Source organism: Ranitomeya imitator, chromosome 5 (assembly GCF_032444005.1).
Source record: "Ranitomeya imitator isolate aRanImi1 chromosome 5, aRanImi1.pri, whole genome shotgun sequence".
NCBI lineage: Eukaryota > Metazoa > Chordata > Amphibia > Anura > Dendrobatidae > Ranitomeya > Ranitomeya imitator.
In genome coordinates this window covers 127,903,640-127,916,826 of record NC_091286.1, presented here as the reverse complement: position 1 = coordinate 127,916,826, position 13,187 = coordinate 127,903,640, and the positions used below count along the sequence as shown (strand labels likewise).

Here is a 13,187-nt window from a genome sequence, read left to right as displayed (position 1 = left end):
CAGAACAGCGGGGGGAGGGGGAGGGGGCGCACAGGGGGTGAGGACATGGACCTTTATTTTATACACGAAAAACCACAAAAAATGGATTGTTCATATCTTCTATGCTGCTGCACAGAAGATATGAATCGCGATTTCAGCACCATGTGGGGGGGAGAGCGCTTACAAGTCCGTGTGCCGTACGTGTTTTACACGGACCCATTGACTTTAATGGGTCCGTGTAATCAGTGCGCTCCCATGAACACTGACATGTCTCCGTGTTTGGCACACGGAGACACGGTCCGCAAAAAATCAATGACATCTGCACAGATGCATTGATTTTTATGTGTCTACGTGTGTCAGTGGCTCCGGTACGTGAGGAAACTGTCACCTCACGTACCGGAGCCACTGACGTGTGAAACCGACCTAACAAAGCATTGCTGTTCCACTGCACAACTGCATCACATCTGTCCTCCAGCTAGTACAGCCGATCAGCGGGAGTTTGGGTGTTGAACCCCCACAGATCTAATATTGACGACCTATGCTAAAGATAGGTCATTAGTATAAAAGTACTGTATAACTCCTTTAAGAACAGAATATATTAATGATGACATGTTGAACCTAAGTGCCCATAAGACTATCGATGGCCAATCCCGCCGATATTGAGGGGCTGTTAGTGTAATAAGTATGAAGGCCTCCTCCTGACTCTTCCTATGACAAGTGATGTAGGGGTAGATAACGAACCTCCATGTCCAATTTGAGACTGCCAATCCTTTTGTTCTAGGCATGATAAGCCATGACCAGAAGAGCCTGACAGCCACTCTCTAATAGAGTACACAGGAGCTCTCACGAGATCGAGCGCCACTGTATATGGAGAGAAAGCTGCCATCTCACTGCTCTAGTTTATATGTGGGTCCTTAGTCGCAATCTGCTGTTATTCAATTCACAAATATTTAATCCAGACCATTTCTTATAGCACTGTAAAATAGAGAACTATAGCTGATGCTCAATAAATATTAATTTTTTTTTCTGATGGCATCCAATATTAATAGCTGAGAATAGGAGTTAAACTAGGCATTTAGTGCCACCTAGTGGGCAGTTGCTATTTACAATTGCTTACTATTTCACAATGTATAGAAAATGGACATATAAAATATTGGGAAAGGTGACCTAGGTAATTTTGTGTGTTTACTTCATGGCACAAAATACAGACTCTCTTAAATTGAATATGCTGGAAAGTCTTTTTAATGGGTCTTCTGTGCAGCTTATACATCTCTGGCAAAAGTTAAGAGACCACTTGCAAAATTTTCAGTTTGTCTGATTTTTCTCTTTATAGATATATTTTTGAGTAAAATGTAAATTGTTCTTTTATTCTATAACTACTGACAACATGTCTCCGAAGTTCCAAGCAATAAATTTTGTATTTATTTTCTGAAAATGAGAAATGGTCAAAATAGCAAAAAATTGCATTGCTTGCAGACCTCAAATAATGCAAAAAAAAACAAGTTTATAATCATTTAGAAACAACAATACTAATGTTTTAACTCAGGAAGTGTTCAGATATCAATATTTTGTGGAATAACCATGGTTTTTAATCACAGCTTTCATGCGTCTTGGCATGCGTTCCACCAGTCTTTCACACTGCTTTTGGGTGACCTTATGCCACTCCTGGTACAAAATGTATTGCTTGGAACTTTGGAGACATGTTGTCAGTAGTTTATAGAATAAAAGAACAATTTACATTTTACTCAAATATACCTATAAAGAAAAAATCAGACAAACTGAACATTTTGCAGTGGTCTCTTAATTTTTGCCAGAGCTGTATATTATTAATACATAGTGTAACTTTTTCATTTAACCCCTTCCCGACCCATGACGCCACGTAGGCGTCATGAAAGTCAGTGCCAATCCGACCCATGACGCCTATGTGGCGTCATGGAAAGATCGCGTCCCTGCAGGCCGGGTGAAAGGGTTAACTCCCATTTCACTCGATCTGCAGGGACAGGGGGAGTGGTAGTTTAGCCCAGGGGGGGTGGCTTCACCCCCTCGTGGCTACGATCACTCTGATTGGCTGTTGAAAGTGAAACTGCCAATCAGAGCGATTTGTAATATTTCACCCATTATAACGGGTGAAATATTACAATCCAGCCATGGCCGATGCTGAAATATCATCGGCCATGACTGGAAATACTAATGTGCCCCCACCCCATCCCACCGATCGCCCCCCCAGCCCCCCGATCTGGCCGGTACACTGCTCCGGCTCCCCTCCGTCCAGCGCTCCGCTCCCCCCCGTGCTCTTGTCCGCTCCCCCCGTGCTCCAATCACCCCCCCGTGCTCCAATCACCCCCCCTGCACTCCGATCCACCCCCCCCGGTGCTCCGTTCCACCCCCCCGTGCTCCTTTCCAGCCCCCCCGTGCTCCGTTCCACGCCCCCGTGCTCCGTTCCACCCCTCCCGCGCTCCGATTCCCCCCCCGTGCTCCGATCCCCCCCCCCCGTGGTCCCCCCCACCCCATCATACTTACCGATCCAGCCGGGGTCCCGTCCGTCTTCTCCCTGGGCGTCGCCATGTTCCAAAATGGCGGGTGCATGCGCAGTGCGCCCGCCGAATCTGCCGGCCGGCAGATTCGTTCCAAAGTGCATTTTGATCACTAAGATAGATTATATCTCAGTGATCAAAATAAAAAAAATAATAAATGACCCCCCCCCCTTTGTCACCCCCATAGGTAGGGACAATAAAAAAATAAAGAAATTTTTTTTTTCCACTAATGTTAGAATAGGGTTAGGGTTAGGGGTAGGGGTAGGGTTAGGGGTAGGGTTAGGGTTAGGGTTAGGGGTAGGGTTAGGGTTAGGGGTAGGGTTAGGGGTAGGGTTAGGGGTAGGGTTAGGGGTAGGGGTAGGGTTAGGGTTAGGGGTAGGGTTAGGGGTAGGGTTAGGGCTAGGGTTAGGGTTTCGGTATGTGCACACGTATTCTGGTCCTCTGCGGATTTTTCCGCTGCGGATTTGATAAATCCGCAGTGCTAAACCGCTGCGGATTTATGGAGGATTTACCGCGTTTTTTTCTGCGCATTTCAGTGCGGTTTTACAACTGCGATTTTCTATTGGAGCAGTTGTAAAACCACTGCGGAATCCGCAGAAAGAAGTGACATGCTGCGGAATGTAAACCGCTGCGTTTCCGTGCAGTTTTTCCACAGCATGTGTACAGCGATTTTTGTTTCCCGTAGGTTTACATTGAACTGTAAACCCATGCGAAACTGCTGCGGATCCGCAGCGTTTTCCGCAGCGTGTGCACATACCTTTAGAATTAGGCTATGTGCACACTGTGCGGATTTGGCTGCGGATTGGCCGCTGCGGATTCGCAGCAGTGTTCCATCAGGTTTACAGTACCATGTAAACATATGAAAAACCAAATCCGCTGTGCCCATGGTGCGGAAAATACCGCGCGGAAACGCTGCGTTGTATTTTCCGCAGCATGTCAATTCTTTGTGCGGATTCCGCAGCGTTTTACACCTGTTCCTCAATAGGAATCCGCAGGTGAAATCCGCACAAAAAACACTGGAAATCCGCGGAAAATCCGCAGGTAAAACGCAGTGCCTTTTACCCGCGGATTTTTGAAAAATGGTGCGGAAATATCTCACACGAATCCGCAACGTGGGCACATAGCCTTAGGGTTAGGGTTGTGGTTAGGGTTGTGATTAGGGTTATGGCTACAGTTGGGATTAGGGTTAGGGGTGTGTTGGGGTTAGTGTTGGAGGTAGAATTGAGGGGTTACCACTGTTTAGGCACATCAGGGGTCTCCAAACGCAACATGGCGCCACCATTGATTCCAGCCAATCTCGTATTCAAAAAGTCAAATGGTGCTCCCTCACTTCCGAGCCCTGACGTGTGCCCAAACAGTGGTTTACCCCCACATATGGGGTACCAGCATACTCAGGACAAACTGCGCAACAATTACTGGGGTCCAATTTCTCCTGTTACCCTTGTGAAAATAAAAAAAATGCTTGCTAAAACATAATTTTTGAGGAAAGAAAAATGATTTTTTATTTTCACGGCTCTGCGTTGTAAACGTCTGTGAAGCACTTGGGGGTTCAAAGTGCTCACCACATATCTAGATAAGTTCCTTGGGGGGTCTAGTTTCTAAAATGGGGTCACTTGTGGGGGGTTTCTACTGTTTAGGCACACCAGGGGCTCTGCAAACGCAATGTGACACCCGCAGACCATTCCATCAAAGTCTGCATTTCAAAACGTCACTACTTCAATTCCGAGCCCCGGCATGTGCCCAAACAGTAGTTTACCCCCACATATGGGGTATCACCGTACTCAGGAGAAACTGGAAAACAAATATTGGGGTCAAATTTCTCCTGTTACCCTTGGGAAAATTAAAAAATTCTGGGCTAAATAATTATTTTTGAGGAAAGAAAACGTATTTATTATTTTCACGGCTCTGCATTATAAACTTCTATGAAGCGCTTGGGGGTTCAAAGTGCTCACCACACATCTAGATAAGTTCCTTTCGGGGTCTAGTTTCCAAAATGGGGTCACTTGTGGGGGGTTTCTACTGTTAAGCCACATCAGGGGCTCTGCAAACGCAACGTGACGCCCACAGAGCATTCCATCAAAGTCTGCATTTCAAAATGTCACTACTTCACTTCCGAGCCTCGGCATGTGCCCAAACAGTGGTTTACCCCCACATATGGGGTATCAGCGTACTCAGGACAAACTGGACAACAATATTTGGGGTCCAATTTCTCCTATTATCCTTGGCAAAATAGGAAATTCCAGGCTAAAAAATCATTTTTGAGGAAAGAAAAATTATTTTTTATTTTCATGGCTCTGCGTTATAAACTTCTGTGAAGCACCTGGGGGTTTAAAGTGCTCAATATGCATCTAGATAAGTTCCTTGGGGGGTCTAGTTTCCAAAATGGGGTCACTTGTGGGGGAGCTCCAATGTTTAGGCACACAGGGGCTCTCCAAACGCGACATGGTGTCCGCTAACAATTGGAGCTAATTTTCCATTCAAAAAGTCAAATGGCGCGCCTTCCCTTCCGAGCCCTGCCGTGTGCCCAAACAGTGGTTTACCCCCACATATGAGGTATCGACGTACTCGGGAGTAATTGCCCAACAAATTTTATGATCCATGTTATCCTACTGCCCATGTGAAAATGAAAAAATTGAGGCGAAAAGAATTTTTTTGTGAAAAAAAAGTACTTTTTCATTTTTACAGATCAATTTGTGAAGCACCTGAGGGTTTAAAGTGCTCACTAGGCATCTAAATAAGTTCCTTGGGGGGTCTAGTTTCCAAAATGGGGTCACTTGTGGGGGAGCACCAATGTTTAGGCACACAGGAGCTATCCAAACGCGACATGGTGTCCGCTAACGATGGAAATAATTTTTCATTCAAAAAGTCAAATGGCGCTCCTTCCCTTCCGAGCCTTACCATGTGCCCAAACAGTGGTTTACCCCCACATGTGAGGTATTGGTGTACTCAGGAGAAATTGCCCAACACATTTTAGGATCCATTTTATCCTGTTGCCCATGTGAAAATGAAAAAATTGAGGCTAAAAGAATTTTTTTGTGAAAAAAAAGTACTTTTTCATTTTTACGGATCAATTTGTGAAGCACCTGGGGTTCAAAGTGCTCACTATGCATCTAGATAAGTTCCTTGGGGCGTCTAGTTTCCAAAATGGGGTCACTTGTGGGGGAGCTCCAATTTTTAGGCACACGGGGGCTCTCCAAACGTGACATGGTGTCCGCTAAAGAGTGGAGCCAATTTTTGATTCAAAAAGTCAAATGGCGCTCCTTCCCTTCCAAGCCCTGCCGTGCGCCCAAACAGTGGTTTACCCCCACATATGAGGTATCAGCGTACTCAGGACAAATTGGACAACAACTTTCGTGGTTCAGTTTAAATAAAAAAATTGTTGCTAAAAGATAATTTTTGTGACTAAAAAGTTAAATGTTCATTTTTTCCTTCCATGTTGCTTCTGCTGCTGTGAAGCACCTGAAGGGTTAATAAACTTCTTGAATGTGGTTTTGAGTACCTTGAGGGGTGCAGTTTTTAGAATGGTGTCACTTTTGGGTATTTTCAGCCATATAGACCCCTCAAACTGACTTCAAATGTGAGGTGGTCCCTAAAAAAAATGGTTTTGTAAATTTCGTTGTAAAAATGAGAAATTGCTGGTCAAATTTTAACCCTTATAACATCCTAACAAAAAAAAATTTTGTTTCCAAAATTGTGCTGATGTAAAGTAAACATGTGGGAAATGTTATTTATTAACTATTTTGTGTCACATATCTCTCTAGTTTAACAGAATAAAAATTCAAAATGTGAAAATTGCGAAATTTTCAAAATTTTCGCCAAATTTCCGTTTTTATCACAAATAAACGCAGAATTTATTGACCTAAATTTACCACTAACATGAAGCCCAATATGTCACGAAAAAACAATCTCAGAACCGCTAGGATCCGTTGAAGCGTTCCTGAGTTATTACCTCATAAAGGGACACTGGTCAGAATTGCAAAAAACGGCAAGGTCTTTAAGGTCAAAATAGGCTGGGTCATGAAGGGGTTAAATTGTCTCATAAATATTCTAATTTTCAAAATATTACTATATAATAAATAGGAAAACATTCACTGTATTTTATAAATGCCCCATCTATAGTTTAAGCTGTATACATACTTTAGCATTTTTCTATGAAGCGGGTTGATCTAAATTGTCAATGACAATTTGTTCTTAAGATATCTGAAGGTATATAAATTTACGTGATTATGCTGGTTCCTAATCACCCAAAGTGATCAATTATTTTAATTTTTGTGACTTTCGTTTTTTTTTTATTCATAATTTATGGAAATAATTTCATGAGCAGAATAAGTGCTAATAAACCTCACTCATATCACTTTGCAACAGATCTAACAAGTGTTTTTTTTCCTAATTGCAGTTGAGCAACAAGAGCCAGCAAGTGTCACACTAGACGAGGAACCTTCAGAAAACATGGGGGTTGTGCATAATGATACCACTTCAACTGAAGCTACAAAAGAAAATGGACACGATGAGACACCTGAAGCCACACCTACAACACCAGAGTCTGAGGAGAAAGCAAAATCTCCAGATCAAGCTGACGGAAATCAAATGAATGAAGTTGGATTCAAGAAAGTATTTAAATTTGTGGGCTTCAAATTCACAGTGAAAAAGGACAAATCTGAAAAATCTGATCCTGTACAACTCCTAACTGTGAAGAAAGATGAAGTTGAAGTAAATGGCACAGACAGTCATGAGGAACATACTGATATTAGTGCTGATGGAAGGAAAGAAAGTCAACAGGAGACCAAAGATAGTGAGCAGCCTGCTGAAAATGCAGAAAAGCCAGAACAGGCTGGTGAAAGTCCAAAGGAAGTACTGGAGGAAAATCAAAAGAAAGAAGAAGAATCCGAGGTAGAAAAGAAATCCCCAGAGTCTCCTACAAATCCAGTTGTCACTGAAACATCTTCACCATTTAGGAGATTTTTTACACAAGGATGGGCTGGGCTAAGGAAAAGGACAAGCTTTAAGAAGTCCAAGGAAGAAGATCCACAGGAAGTTGAGAAACATATCAAAGCTGAAGAGCAGGAGAAAGTTGAAGCACCTGAAGTACCTGAAACTGTAAAAGAGGAGAATGTAACTGAAACACAACCAGCTGCCAACCTTTCTGTGACACATGATTTAAGTAAACCTTCAAGTGAAGAGTCCAAAGTATCTACTGATGAAAACATTCAAAATGTGGCAGAAGAAAAGCCAAAAGAAGAACCTTCACCTATTAAAGAAATAGAAATGAAATTAGAGTGTGCAGAAGTAGTTGAGAAGGTTGCTCCAGTAACAGAAAATGCAGAGAAAACACCTGAAATGGTATCTTCAGTCTCAGAAGAAACTCCAGTGTCTGATGTAAAATCTGAAGTTGATATGTTGAAAGATAATGCTGAATCCCAGATAACTGATGGAATCGCTGTGGCTTCTAGTTCAACAGCTGCAGAAGGAATAAGTGAAGACTTGCAAGGAACAACAGATTCTGGAGATGTAGATAATGATCAGCCACAGTTGGCTTCAAGTACTGAATCTGGAGAGCAGGAAAAAAGTCAAGAAGCCATCACCACAGAGGCCGAACTGTTGTCTTCACAAGAAAAAGCCAAAATTCAAGGCAGTCCGTTAAAAAAACTTTTCAGCAGTTCTGGCCTAAGGAAACTGTCAGGGAAGAAAAGTAAAAGTAGAAAGGAAGATGATAGCAAAGTAGAAGTTGCAACAGAAGCAGTTTCATCTGAATCCCCAGAGGCTATAGAAATAGATGGTGGAGATAGCTCCCCGTCCTCTCCTGATGAATCAGCAACCACATCTCCCACAGAAAAACCATCAGATGACCCACAAGAGGCTGCAGAGGCAGAGGGAGAAGGAACTACTTCTGATGGTGAGAGAAAAAAGGATGGAATCACACCATGGGCTTCATTTAAAAAACTTGTTACACCAAAAAGACGCCCAAAGAGACCATCTGAAAGTGATAAAGAAGATGAGTTTGAAAAAGCAAAAACTTCAACTATGTCTTCTACTGAGAGTGCTGGTGTGGAAAATGTGGAAGAATCCAAAGAAATCAATGAAGAGCAAAAACTTGAAAAAAGCACAGAGGAAAGTAAGAAGAAGGTTGACAGTTCAGTGTCATGGGAAGCTTTAATATGTGTTGGTTCTTCTAAGAAAAGAGCAAGAAAGACCTCCGATTCAGATGAAGATGAAGGGATAAAATCTCCAGATGAAGCCAAGAAAACTGAAGAAGTTGTGCCAGCTAAAGATATTGATTCTGACAGCCCCATTACAAGTTCACAAGAACAAAACCAAGAGAGCACATCTCCAGATCAAGCTGGCAGTCCTACAGAAGCAGATGGAGCATCTACTTGGCAGTCTTTTAAAAGGCTTGTGACTCCTAGACGCAAGTCAAGAACAAGAGTAGAGGAAAAAAATGATGAAACTGCAGGAAACAATGCAGAACAATCAACCTCAGAGGGTGAAGCTGGAAAAGAAGAAACTTGGGTTTCATTTAAAAAACTTATTCCAGGGCGAAAAAAGAAAAAATCTGATGGCAAACAAGAACATGCAGCTACTACTGAAACTGGTCAGCCATTAAGTGAAGCTGCTGAAGATGATTCTGATGAACCTGCAGTAGTTCCTTTAGCAGAGTTTGATGCTGCAGAACAAGAAAAGCTTGATGCGCAAAAATCCTTGAAAGAAGCTCTACCAACTGTTTTAAGAGAACAAGAAAGATCTTTAGAAAGATCTAGCAAAGAACTAATTCATGCTGTGACAGTTACAGTGATAGAGGGAGAAAGAGCAATCACCAATCTTGAAGAAAGGTCACCATCTTGGATTAGTGCAACTGTTTCTGAGACTATTGAGCATGCAAAAGAAATTGAAGAAGCTGCTGATATAATAAAAACCGAAGTCACTATTGAAGAAACAGTAGTGTTAAGGGCTGTCTCTCAGGTTATGACTGAAACACCAAACACAATAATTAATGAGATGGAATTAACATCAGAAGCTTTAACCGCACTTGAAGAAGCAATAGAAAATTCATGTGCCGAGGAAACAACTGAAATGATATCTGCTGTTTCACAATTAGGTGGGTCAGTTGTTTCAACTGGAGAAGCTACGCCTATTCCAGACGAAGATGCGAGCGTCAAGACTTTAGAAGACCAAAAGAAGCATACTGAAAATGTACTAAATGAAGTTGCAGAAAAGGCAAAACTATCGCTTGATACCTTGCAAACATCTCAAGATATGACTGCTTTTGAAGCCCCGATGGATACCCAGGAAATAATTTGTCAGTCAGCTCCTCTCTGTGTCGAGGAAGAAACAAATTTATCCCCTGTTTCCTTAGAAGAACAAGGTGATAAAAGTACAATAATATGTGTTGAAGCAACTGTTCATCAAATAGAAGTACAGAAAGATATAAATGCAATCATTGACCCTTTGGATCAAGCTGTTAACATTTGTGTTGGTCCCTTAATTTCAAAAGATGAACAGTCTGATCAATCTACTGATGCCATTCAAATACAGCCCAAAGGATTTATACCTGTAATAACTGAAATGCAGCCTCAAGAAGTTGTACCGGTAGTAAGTGAAGAGCAGCCTCAAGAAGTTATACCGGTAGTAAGGGAAGAGCAGCCTCAGGAAGTTGTACCTGTAGTAAGTGAAGAGCAGCCTCAAAAAATTGTACCTGTAGCAAGTGAAAAGCAGCCTCAAGAAGTTGTACCTGTAGTAAGTGAAGAGCAGCCTCAAGAAGTTGTACCTGTAGTAAGGGAAGAGCAGCCTCAGGAAGTTGTACCTGTAGTAAGTGAAGAGCAGCCTCAAGAAATTGTACCTGCAGTAAGTGAAGAGAAGCCTGAAGAAGTTGTACCTGTAGTAAGGGAAGAGCAGCCTCAGGAAGTTGTACCTGTAGTAAGTGAAGAGCAGCCTCAAGAAATTGTACCTGTAGCAAGTGAAAAGCAGCCTCAAGAAGTTGTACCTGTAGTAAGTGAAGAGCAGCCTCAAGAAGTTGCACCTGTAGTAAGTGAAGAGCAGCCTCAAGAAGTTGCACCTGTAGTAAGTGAAGAGCAGCCTCAAGAAGTTGCACCTGTAGTAAGTGAAGAGCTGCCTCAAGAAATTGCACCTGCAGTAAGTGAAGTGCAGCCTGAAGAAGTTGTACCTGCAGTAAGTGAAAAGCAGCCTGAAGAAGTAACCGCAGTAAGTGAGGGGCAGCCTGAAGAAGCTGTACCTGTAGTAAGTGAAGTGCAGAATGAAGAAGTTGTACTTGTAGCAAGTCAAGTGGAGTCTGAAGAAGTTGTACCTGTAGCAAGCAAAGTGCAGCTTGAACAAGCAGTTCCTTTAGCAAGTGAACTACAGTCTGATAAAGCTATATCAGTATCAAGCAAACTACAATCTGTGCAAATTGCTTATGTATCAAGTGAACTGCAGCCTGAAGAACTTGTACCTGTATCAAGTGAACTACCCACAGAAGAACTTGTACTTGGTTCAAGCAAAATACAGGCTGAAGAAGTTGTACCTTTATCAAGAGAGCTACAGGCTGAAGTAATTGTATCCTTAGCAAGTGAACTACAGTGTAAAGAAATCATACTTATATCAAGCGAAATGCAGCCTGAAGAAGCACTGCCTGTATCAAGTGAACTGAAATTTGATGAAACTCTACCTGTATCAAATCACCTGCAGTCTGAGGAAGTTATTCTTGCACCAATCGAATTGGAGCCTGAAGAAGTAGTACTTAGCGTAGTGCAATCTGAAGAAGCTGTTATTGTATCAAACAAAGTGCAATCTATGGAAGTTATACCCAAAAGTAATGTGCAGTTTGAAGAGGTGGTATCTGTGTCAAATGAACTGCAACCAGAAAAAACTGTGCCTCTGTCAAATGAAGTGGGGGCCGAAGATGTACTATCTACATCAATTGAGGTACAACCTGAAGAAATTGCATCTGTGTCAAACGAGGTGAAACCAGAAGAAAGAGTCTCAGTGACAAATGAGGTCCTGGCTGAAGTGGAAGTCAGTGCATCAAATGAACTGAAATCTGAATTTGGCTCTGTGTCAACTGAGCTAAACAATGTAGAAGTACAGAATATTGAACGTATACCTGTGTGCCATGATATTGTTGATGAAAGTGATGTTACATCAGCATCAGAGGAAGTGAAAGCTAAAGAAGGAATTTGTGTTGCAGAAATGGACAAAGAATTTTCCCCTGCTGTGTCAGTTGAGGCGCAGTCTGAAGAAGGTTTGGGTGTGCAAATTGAGGAACCGGTAGAAGAAAATGTTTCTTTATCAGATACTATAAAAGCAGAGGTGCAGGCTGAAGACAGTGTTACTGTGTCAGATGAGTTACCTGTTGAAGTATGTGCTATTGCTTTTGCTGAAGCAAAGGTTGAAGAATGTACCCCTGAATCTGCTGAGGTGGAGACTGAAGAAAGTGATGTTGTGTCGGATGAAATACAAGTTGAAGCATATGCATTTGTGTTACCTGGAGCAAAGATTGAGGAGAGTACCTCTGAATCAATTAAAGTTCAGAATGAGGACAGTGCCCAAATTTTGTCTAATGTACAACTTGCAGAAAGTTCCCTAGGGCAAGCTGATGTTCAGGCTGAAGGAATTGTGCAAAAGTTGGAAGAGTTCCAACCAGTAGAAATTTCTCCTGTGCTTCCAGTTAACAAAATTGTGCAAGTTGATGAATGTATCTCTTTGTTACATGACAAGCAGAGTGAAATGGCTAGTCATGTAGCTATCAAAGTGCAGGCTGATCAAACAGCTCCTGCAACCATTGAACAAATAAATTATGTAAAATCTCAAGTCTCTGAGGTACAATCTGATATTACTCCTTCACTCTTGATACAGGATGATGCAAAAGCAAGTACTGCTGTTACCGAGGAACAAAAGAAACATACTCAAGAACAAATTGTGGAAATAAAAGAGGAAATTGTCACTACAGATATTCCAGAGTTGGAAAGTTCAGAGGCCATCAAAACGTCTGAACCAGTTACTGCAGCTGCTGTGGAAGAACAGGTCTTAACAGAGATTGTAAAAACCATTGACATACCCAAAGATAGAGTAGAGCCTTCAGAAGTAGCTGATGATGACAAACGATTTGAAGAAAGTGAAACATTGTCCAGAGGATTGCAGGTCGTAGCAGAGTCTGTCTCTCAGAAAGCTGCAGCTATTGTGGATGCTGCCATCGAAGCAGCTACAAACTGTTTTGTTGTTGATGCTACCGGCCAAGGTGACAAATTTGAAGAAATGACTGTATCTGAAAAAGACATCCAAATTATCACCATTGAATCGTGCAGTACAACTATTGTACATAACATCGTTGAAACGACAGTGGAAACAGTAGTAACTAACAGTGTTCAAGAACAGAATCTAGAAAATGAACTTAACTCACAACTTCTACAAACTGTACCTGTGCATGAGCCCATCAAACTATGTCCACAGCTGGAAGAAAGTGAACAAGGAAAGGCAGAAGGAGAGCAGAAACCAGGGAAAGAAATTGAATTGGTTGTTTCACTTGATGCTCCAGAGACAAATGAAATATCCACTCAGACCTCAGACGCTCAGGAAAAGGCACCGACTGTTGAATCCTGAAACCTCATGTAAGTTACTGAAGTCAGTAAGTGTAATTTCCAAGTATTTATGTTTTATCTATAACTAAAGTGTTCATTTTAGTTT

At 42.0% G+C, this 13,187-nt stretch overlaps 1 protein-coding gene across 2 annotated transcripts in view; it reads left to right on the top strand.

Annotated features, from left to right (window-relative positions):
- Positions 1-13,187, top strand: part of AKAP12 (A-kinase anchoring protein 12) — a 245,057-nt gene that overhangs the window by 227,110 nt on the left and 4,760 nt on the right. For both annotated transcript variants that reach the window (XM_069769136.1, XM_069769137.1), the window contains one exon: positions 6,910-13,111. In XM_069769136.1, the coding sequence (XP_069625237.1) occupies positions 6,910-13,103 (6,194 nt within the window). In that variant the 3' untranslated portion in view covers positions 13,104-13,111. The remainder of the gene's footprint in view (positions 1-6,909; positions 13,112-13,187) is intronic.